Source organism: Carassius auratus, unplaced genomic scaffold, assembly GCF_003368295.1.
Source record: "Carassius auratus strain Wakin unplaced genomic scaffold, ASM336829v1 scaf_tig00043897, whole genome shotgun sequence".
Lineage (NCBI taxonomy): Eukaryota > Metazoa > Chordata > Actinopteri > Cypriniformes > Cyprinidae > Carassius > Carassius auratus.
In genome coordinates this window covers 37,070-47,179 of record NW_020526798.1, presented here as the reverse complement: position 1 = coordinate 47,179, position 10,110 = coordinate 37,070, and the positions used below count along the sequence as shown (strand labels likewise).

At 39.9% G+C, this 10,110-nt stretch overlaps 1 protein-coding gene across 1 annotated transcript; it reads right to left on the bottom strand.

The window, feature by feature from the left end:
* Positions 1 to 1,283: 1,283 nt before the first annotated feature.
* On the bottom strand, positions 1,284 to 3,074 carry LOC113086691 (uncharacterized). Its single transcript, XM_026255486.1, has 3 exons — positions 2,396 to 3,074; positions 1,982 to 2,157; positions 1,284 to 1,307 (listed from the first exon to the last, which is right to left on the bottom strand). Exons 1-3 carry the CDS (start codon positions 2,898 to 2,900, stop codon positions 1,284 to 1,286), a joined length of 705 nt encoding a protein of 234 aa, XP_026111271.1. The 5' UTR covers positions 2,901 to 3,074.
* Between the last annotated feature and the right edge of the window lie 7,036 nt (positions 3,075 to 10,110).

The following is a 10,110-nucleotide window of genomic DNA, read 5'->3' as shown; positions in this document are numbered from 1 at the left end:
ACACTGATCATAGTATAGATGTGCTCTGTTTGACAGAAACCTGGTTGAAACCTGGGGCCGGTTTCACAAAGCTATTCAGACCGGTCTATAGTGTTAGACAAGTCTAAAATTTACTCATAGACTAGTCTAATGCAAGTTAGACTGTTTCACAAAGATAAAGACTGACTTAATTTAGACCAAAAAAATTAGACACCTTACCCCCAGGCTAACTTAGGTCTAAGACTCTGTTACCTTGGCAACCAGCAGAAACAAACAGCCAAGAGAAAAGGGGAAAATGGCTCATAATTTGTGGTTTGCTGACAACGTTATGGAGAGAGCTATGAGAAGGGAAAGGGTTTTTAGGGACCGCAGTAACCTACTGGAAATGTATAATAATGAGGACTTCATCAGTCGGTTTCGTTTGCCCAAAGAAGTTATACTGAGTCTGACAGATGAATTAGCTGAAGTACTGAGCCCTGCCACTTCAAGGAGCCACAGTATCCCAGCAGTGCTACAGGTTTGCACTGCTTTGAGATTTTATGCTACAGGAAGTTTTCTGAATACTGTTGGTGACACAGTGGGTCTCAGCAAAGCTTCTGTGTCACGGGTGGTATACAGGGTATCAAGGGCACTTTCAAATAAGCTCCCTCAGTTCCCAAACCAAATGGCTGAGCTGAACAAACTCAAAAGAGGGTTCTTCAGCATAGCAAGATTTCCCAATGTTGTTGGAGCAATTGATGGGACACATGTCAGAATCCAGGCTCCACCTGCTCATGAACATTTGTTTGTCAATAGAAAAGGATATCACAGCCTAAACATTCAGGCTGTTTGTGATTCTGATCTCCGGTTCCTCAACTGTGTGGCCCGCTGGCCTGGATCCCTTCATGACTCTCGAATTCTGCAAAATTCTCAACTCTGTCTAGCATTTGAGCAAGGCATTATCGATGGGGTCCTGTTGGGGGACTCGGGCTACCCTCTAAAACCTTGGCTCCTTACTCCCTTCCTGAATCCTACTACACTTGCACAGAGAAACTACAACACAGCACACTGTTCAACTCGTAACACTGTAGAGCGGGCATTTGGTGTACTGAAGAGGCGTTTTCATTGCCTACATGGGGAATTGCGAATGGCACCTGACAGAGTGTGTAACATCATCTGTGCAACTGTAGTGCTGCATAACATAGCGAGGTAGGCCTACCTGAAAACAAAATCCACATTGCCATCCATTTTCAATAGGCCTAATTGAATTACTATTTACCAACATGCTTCTAAACTATAATCAAAATTATTTATTTAATTAATCATTAGGGATCTCCGGCTACCTGAGCCTGAAGGTGAGGATATCAGAGATGACAATCTCAATGAACTGGAGGATAGAGAAGATTTAGAGGAGCAGAATGGAACTGGTCGATATGTGCGTCAGATGTACGTTGACAGGATTTTCAATGTCTGAAACATTGAAAAAATCATGTTGCCTGTCTTTACCTATTAGGCTTAAATGAGTAGCAAACAACTTAATAAATATAAAAATTAATTTTTTAAGGTTTCTCAAGTGACATACTGTTCATTCAATAAATTATTCTATAAATTACATTCAAGTTTCATTTCATTCATATCAAAATCTTCAAGGTTATTAAAAGTACAACTTACTATACAAACTGGAAAACTATTAACTCACAAAACAAGTGATATACTGTTCGTTCAATAAATTATTCTATAAATTACATTCAAGTCTCATTTCATTCATATCAAAATCTTCAAGGTTATTAAAAGTACAACTTACTATATAAACTGAAAAACTATTAACTCACAAAACAAGTGATATACTGTTCGTTCAATAAATTATTAAATAAATTAGTAGGCTACTCAAAGATATTCAGGACTCCAGCGACTGTTTGTGAAGCTCTAATTTTAATTTATCTTTCTGAAGCTGTAAAACTTCAATCTCTAGCAGCAATTTCCTCTCTTCCAGTTGAAGATTCCTGTATTGTTTGTCTAGCACCATTGACATGGTTGTTCCTCTGAACACCGTTGTGCAACCCATGGGACCAGGAGGTGTAGCTGTAGCTGATGCTGATGCTGACGCTGACTCAGACTCTTCATCTCCTGTCCCCTCACGTCTCTCAGCCGGCTCCTCCACCACTGCCTCGCTTCGGTCCCAATTCAAAGACAGGGTCACTAAAAAAAATAAGAACATAACATTTTATTACTTGTAGGTTCCTTCTATTATAGGCTGAGTCATTACGTTGTTCACATGATTTGCTGGATAGCAAGCTTACCGGTTCACATTAGCATACATTATTACCGGTTCATATTAGCATACATCATCAACTTGACTTTATAAGCATCAAATCGAAGGCAATAAAGCAAAAGGAAAAACCAAACTGATTTATTTATAACAATCACCCGCTGTTACCTGTATTCTCATCTTGACTGTCTGGCTCTTCCTCTTGATGTGGCGGCGGGGTGCTGCTGTCAGTGGCTGAGGGAACTCCGCCGGTTACGTCAGTGTTGACGGCTCCACACACTCCACTTTCCCGTCCTCCGCTTATCCCCCAGAACATCGGCGACTGTCCACCATATATATTCATCACCATTTCAGTGGTGTCTTTAAGTTTCTCTTGGGGTCCTCCTCCCGTTTTTGGGTATTTCCTCTTAAATATTTCCTTTTTGGCATCTTGCACCATGTTTTTATATCTTTTCTGTACGTCTTTAACGCTGCGCTCAACGGTCGGATTAATGCTGTTTACTGTCGCGGAAATCTTTTTCCAAATTAAACATTTCTTCTTGTTACTACATTCTCCTCCGCTAAATTTCCCTAGTAAAATGTCCTTGTAACTATTATACTCCTCCAACAAACACATATTTTCTGCTGGGGTAAACTGAACTGACCGGTTAAATGCGCTTACTCGATCCGCCATGTTTTTTGTTTTGAAAAGTGTCTTATTTTACCCAGAATGCACTGCAGTGTAGTCCTACTTGAGATAGTCAGAGTCTTAAGTGCTTTGTGCAATGGTCTGAATTAGATGTCTATCTGAAGTCTGACTATCAACTATATCTAAGTCATAGTCAAAGTCTATCTTTGTGAAACCGGCCCCAGATGATTACATTATTTTAATTGAGTCCACCCCCCCAAGATTACTGTTATAAACATGAGCCTAGGCTAAAAGGTAAAGGGGGAGGTGTTTCTTCAATTTATGACAACGTTTTCAGGATTTCTCAGAGGGCAGGCTTCAAGTATAACTCATTTGAAGTAATGGTGCTTCATATAACATTATCCAGAGAAACAAATGTTAATGATAAATCCCGTTATGTTTGTACTGGCTTCTGTATACAGGCCACTGAGTTTGGTGATTTTACATCCGAGTTAGTTCTGGCTGCAGATAAAGTTTTAATAGTTGGTGGATTTTAATATCCATGTTGATAATGAAAAAGATGCATTGGGATCAGCATTTATAGACATTCTGAACTCTATTGGGGTTAGACAACACGTTTAAGGACCTACTCATTGTCGAAATCATAATCTAGATTTTATACGGTCACATGGAATTGATGTTGATAGTGTTGAAATTATGCAGCCAAGTGATGATATCTCAGATCATTATTTGGTTTTGTGTAAACTTCATACAGCCAAAATTGTAAATTCTACTTCTTGTTACAAGTATGGAAGAACCATCACTTCTACCACAAAAGGCTGCTTTTTAAGTTATCTTCCTGATGTATCCAAATTCCTTAGCATATCCAAAACCTCAGAACAACTTGAAGTAACAGACACTGTGGACTCTCTCTTTTCTTGCACTTTAAATACAGTTGCTCCTTTACGCTTAAGGAAGGTTAAGGAAAACAGTTTGACACCATGGTATAATGAGCATACTCGCACCCTAAAGAGAGCAGCCCGAAAAATGGAGCGCAGCTGGAGGAAAACAAAACTAGAGTTATTTCGTATTGCTTGGCAGGAAAAGTAACCTATCCTACAGAAAAGCATTAAAAACTGCTAGATCCGATTACTTTTTCTTTTTTTAGAACAAAACAAACATAACCCCAGGTATTTATTCAATACAGTGGCTAAATTAATGAAAAATAAAGCCTCAACAAGTGCTGACATTTCCCAACACCACAGCAGTAATGACTTTATGAACTACTTTACTTCTAAAATAGATACTATTAGAGATAAAATTGCAACCATTCAGCCTCAGCTACAGCATCGCATCAGTGCACTATAGACCCCCTATAGGAACAGTTCCACTCATTCTCTACTATAGGAGAGAAAGAATTGTATTAACTTGTTAAATCATCTAAACCAACAACATGTATGTTAGACCTTATACCATCTAAGCTCCTAAAAGAGGTGCTTCCAAAAGTCATAGATCCTCTTCTGACTATTAATAATTCCTCATTGCCATAAGGATGTGTCCCCAAAACCTTCAAACTGGCTGTTATTAAGCCTCTCATCAAAAAACCACAACTTGACCCCAAAGAACTAGTCAATTATAGACCAATCTCGAATCTCCCTTTTCTGTCCGAAATACTAGAAAAGGTGGTATCCTCACAGTTATATTCCTTCTTAGAGAAAAATGGTATATGTGAGGATTTCCAGTCAGGATTTAGACCGTATCTGTATAGTACTGAGAATGCTCTCCTTAGAGTTACAAATGATCTGCTCTTATCATCTGATCGTGGGTGTATCTCTCTATTAGTTTTATTGGATCTTAGTGTTGCGTTTGACACAATTGACCACAACATTCTTTTGCATAGACTTGAACACTCAGTATTTGAATGAGCTCCTTTTACATTATAATCCTCTACGTCCGCTACGTTCTCAAGGCTCAATATCAAAATCAACTCCAGGCGGCAGATCCTTTTCCTATTTGGTGCCTAAACTCTGGAATAACCTACCTAACATTGTTCGGGAGGCAGACACACTCTTGCAGTTTAAATCTAGATTAAAGTCCCATCTCTTTAAGCTGGCTTACACATAACATACTTATATGCTTTTAATATCCAAATCTGTTAAAGGATTTTTAGGCTGCATTAATTCGGTAAACCTGAACCAGGAACACTTCCCATAACACCCTATGCACTTGCTACATCATTAGAAGAATGGCATCTATGCTAATATTTGTCCGTTTCTCTCTTATTTCGAGGTCACCGTAGCCACCAGATTCAGTCTGTATCCAGATCAGAGGGTCACTGCAGTCACCCGGATCCAGTACTTATCCAGACCAGATGGTGGATCAGCACCTAGAAAGGACCTCTACTGCCCTGAAAGACAGTGGAGACCAGGACAACTAGAGCCCCAGATACAGATCCCCTGTAAAGACCTTGTCTCAGAGGACCACCAGGACAAGACCACAGGAAACAGATGATTCTTCTGCACAATCTGGTTTTGCTGCAGTCTGGAAATGAACTACTGGTTTCGTCTGGTCAGAGGAGAACTGGCCCCCCCAACTGAGCCTGGTTTCTCCAAAGGTTTTTTTCTCCATTCTGTCACCGATGGAGTTTCGGTTCCTTGCCGCTGTCGCCTCTGGCTTGCTTAGTTGGGTTCACTTCATCTACAGCGATATCGTTGACTTGATTGCAAATAAATGCACAGACACTATTTAAACTGAACAGAGATGACATCACTAAATTCAATGATGAACTCACTTTAACTATCATTTTGCATTATTGACACACTGTTTTCCTAATGAATGTTGTTCAGTTGCTTTGACGCAATGTATTTTGTATAAAGCGCTATATAAATAAAGGTGACTTGGCTTGACTCTTGCAAACAGCAAAACTATCTGAAGAGTCTCAGAAGTTCTACATAACATGGCAAACAACAAATCACCAGGAGGGTTTTCCCAAAAGACGCCATCCAAATGACAGCTCTGCATCCAATCCGAGGCATGGGGATTCCCTGAGATGAGGCAACAAGCGAATCTCCAACTTTGCTTTTCAGCGGAAATGCAAGTAAAACGAACAAACCTCATTTCTTCCTACACTATGGCCTCATTAACAGAGCATTATGGGCAACCTCACCAGCTAGCATTAAGGCGCATTGCAGACCTGATGGAGTCGCCTAACATTCGTAGTCAGGACATCACTGCCTTTAAAGGATTTGCTCTCAGGGTGAGAGCCTTGATTGGCATGCTCGACCAGCTTGGAGAGAAAGGTCATATTGAGCTTTAATGTGGGTCTCGTGTCACTAGGCTTATGTGCAAGCTTCCACAAGATCTGCGGTCTGGGTTTATGAGATACTTACATCCCCTCAGCATCTGTGTCCCTACGCTATTAGACTTCGCCCGCTGGCTGGAGTTTGAGCTGCAGATTGAGGAGTATGGATATGAGTCCCAACCCCAAGAGACCCCAAACAGTAAGAGGGATAGACGGAAGGACTCAAAGTTTGCCATCCTCAATGGAGCTGAACAATCTTCTAGTTGCCCGACTGTCCCAGTATTCTCATCTACCACTGCCAATCCACAAGGCAAAGACGCCCTACCCTGCCCATACTGTACCAACGCCCTGCATTATCTGAACCAGTGCACCAACTTCAGCCGGTTAACCACTGAGCAGCGGAGAGACTGGGTTAAGAAAAACAGGTGGTGCTGGCGTTGTGGTCGTTGTCACCAGGCCACACAGTGCAAACTGAAGGCCAGGTGCAAGAGTTGTAATGGCAGATATCTGGAAGCTCTCCATGACCTTAACATTAGACCAGCTATAGTGACACCAGCCACAGAGAACACATCATGTTTAGTGAGTACTGCTAATGAAGTTCTCTATCTGGATAGGCCGTCTGGCAGCAGTCAAGTGCTCCTAAAGGTGACAAAGGTTGTGCTACACAATGGACAGCATGCTATGGAGACCTACGCGATACTGGATGATGGGTCAGAGCGCACGATGCTACTTCCAGCTGCCGCTAAGGAGCTTAAACTTAACCCTCTGGAGTCTAAGGGTATTTTTGGGGCCTGGAGAAGTTTTGTCATGCCCTGACATTTGTGCTTTTTTCAGTTTCTAATAAATATCTAAATGGGTAAAGTCTAATCTCACTGTAATCAGCACAAACTCGGGCTATAATAATATGTGAAATGCATGTACGTACATAATTGTGTTTTTGAGAAAAAAAATATTATGCGTGGTTAGTGAAAAACTAAAAATGTTAAAACACTTTAAAAGGCCATAAAACACATAAAGAACAATGGTTCCCGGGATTTTTGAGAACTGGAGCTTGTAGCGTAGAATTTTTCTTTCTAAATTGTGAAAATCATCTTGTTTACTCACTCACAGAAAACAATATATTGATTTTAAATTTTCTAACACACTTTTTGTTGATAAAAGTTATATGTGAGTAGGCGTCAACTACCATGAATATCATTGTGATTTACACCTGAGAAGACAAAGGCCTGCATAATGAGCTGCATAATGAGCCTCTCATTCAGCTGTGCCACTGTGAGTGAGGAGTTACAAGAAAGAATGTGAAAACAAAATAAAAGTATATAATTTTATGTTTGTAGTTTATTAAGAATATATTTAATTATCCCACAACATAATTTAATATACACTTGGGGGAGCAGTTAAACAGTTTATTAGAAACAATCAAAGCTGACTTTCAAACAAATTGTATGTCAGCATTACTCCAGTCACACAATCCTTCAGAAATCCTTTTAACAATCTTATTTTCTACAACAACAAAAAAAAAATATATTGTTATTATTATTATCATTATTATTAACGTTGAAAAAAGCTGAGAATATTTTTCTGGGTTTTTAGGGGATAATAAATTGAAAGAAAATCATTGTTTTTACATTTGTTACAGTTATCTATTTGTTACATTTATATTATTTACATCAAGCTTTTGAATGGTATAGTATTGTATATTGTTATTGAAACTTCATAATGTTTCACTTGATTATACATTTAGTCAGGAATTATAGTTTGGAAAAAGTCTTTGGAAAAAGTCTAACTAGTAAAATGTTTACACGTTATGTGAAAACTAATACAAGTATATACATAAATAAAAAGAGACTTACTCATGTTCATGGTCTCTGCTGAATAAAGTGCTTCATTCTTTTTTTCTAAGGAAATTCATTTCTCAAATCCTCAACCACATCACATCTTTTTGGGGTGAATTATGTCTTATTCCTCTCATCGCGAAGCAAACAGTAAAATAAAATAAAAACTTGAAGAACAGTCTGGATGCTTTTTCTTCTGTGTGGGCGTATTCAAGCCGCGCGCTTCAGTTTGAATCTGAATAGCGCGTTCAGCGCGGGGGCGTGGTCACATTAGATATAATGAAGGGAGACATGAAAAACAGACATTGCATTGTTTTCATATGGATCACTTTATCACAGAATATCTGTTTTCAGCTGCACTTGTTTAGTTTAAAAATAGACATGTCAAGCTTTCTATAGATATCTATCTCATGTATCTTTGTTGAGTATTCACGGAGTTACAGTTCATTTTAATGACGTGTTTGTAAATGAAGATCAGCGCAGACAAAGGCTGGAGACAGTACACCTTGTTTGTTATCTTTATTTTATAAGTGCACAAAGTTTTGTTGTTATTATGTCTGTATCCAAAAAAAAGTAGACCCTTTACAGATTCGATTGATGTATTGCTCTTATCTGTACGATTAAAATTGAAAGTGTAATTTAAGTTCTTTTCGGGGTTATCAGGAGAAAATGACTCAAAACGCATATATGCATTAATCGACTCGAAAGGGTTAAAGGGGAGTCAGAGAACCTTGCTTTAAGGACGGTGCGCCAGGATCTTAGGGTCCTACAAGGAATGTCGGTCTCATTCTCAATTTCTCCTGCTAGGCACCCTCAAATGACTTACAAGATCTGATGAAAGAGCTATGTGCTGCGGTGACTGGAGCTCAGCTAGCAGTGCTGTTGCAGCGTGAAATTTCCTTCACACTTCCCTTCTCCATAGCAATAAGCAGCTTCGAGATCTTAGCCAGCTGAATTGTTGATTTGGGCAGTCGATAGTACTCCCTATGCACCCTAATGTCATGGCCAAGAAAATCGGCCAGTTGGTCCAGTTCATTATCTTTCAAGTTCATGACTTGGCTTATTGTGGCAATCTGTTTGCGAAGGTTAGTTGATCTGAGGTTTTGAGGATCTTCGGCTCCACAAGCATTTGCAAATTGACCAAACTGCCCTCTGTAGTGACTATCACTACAAGGAACAGCGAAGAGGTACTTGTTGTTTTCAGTTACTCCACATTCTTTCCTCTTACTAATGAGTGAGAGGTTAGCAGTCATATCAGAAGTCAGAATCACAGCAACCTTTCTTCCTTTTTTCCCCTCAGTTCCACTCTGGCGAATTGTTTGCAAAGTCTCTTCTCAACTTCTGTGAGCCCAGTGCTTATGTCATCGTTTAGTTGGGACATGTCACGATCTTCAAAATTTTTTACAGTCATCCGTGCCACTTTACCCTCCCTCTTCCTATGAAACAAATTGACTTGACAAAGGGTCACCTTTGCTAGTGCTGCATAAGTGCCTGCTGTTGGGTCATTGGCTAGTTTCTCTTTAGTCAATTCCACTTGCTGACCAAGATATAACTGCAGCTTCTGAACGTCTTTTGCCAGTGGAAGCCCGGTGCTCTTGTTGTATTTTGCCTCACTCAGGTTTGATAAGGCAGAATGGGAGACCAATTCAGACCACTTCGTTTCATGAAGTGTATGAAACCTCCTGATGGAATCGATCACCTCTTGGTCCTCTTCCATGAGAGCACGACACATAATGAGGTCACTTCTCTTTCTGAGAGAATGTCCAATTTTCAGGGCCAAACTTGGGGCTTTGAATGTGCCATTCTCATTATCAAAACCTGAAACTCTCTTGACAGCACTAGTAAGAACAAAAAGTTGCCTCGTTTTGTTGCCTCTTCCATGTTATGGATTCTTGTTGTGTGGCGCAAAGTCACAAGTAATCTCCAAAGTTCCCTTACTTTCTGTCTTATATACTCGTGCTTTGATTGGTCACTCCCATGCTTATTAAAGAGGGACTGGGCAAACTGCATGAGATAATGATCATTCCTTATTGCAGTGGACACGTTATCCTTGTGCATTTTGCCCAACACTGACCAAAGTTCACTTGAGATTGGCTGGGACATTGTGGATTGAGCAGATGCTATACCAAAGACTCTGTCT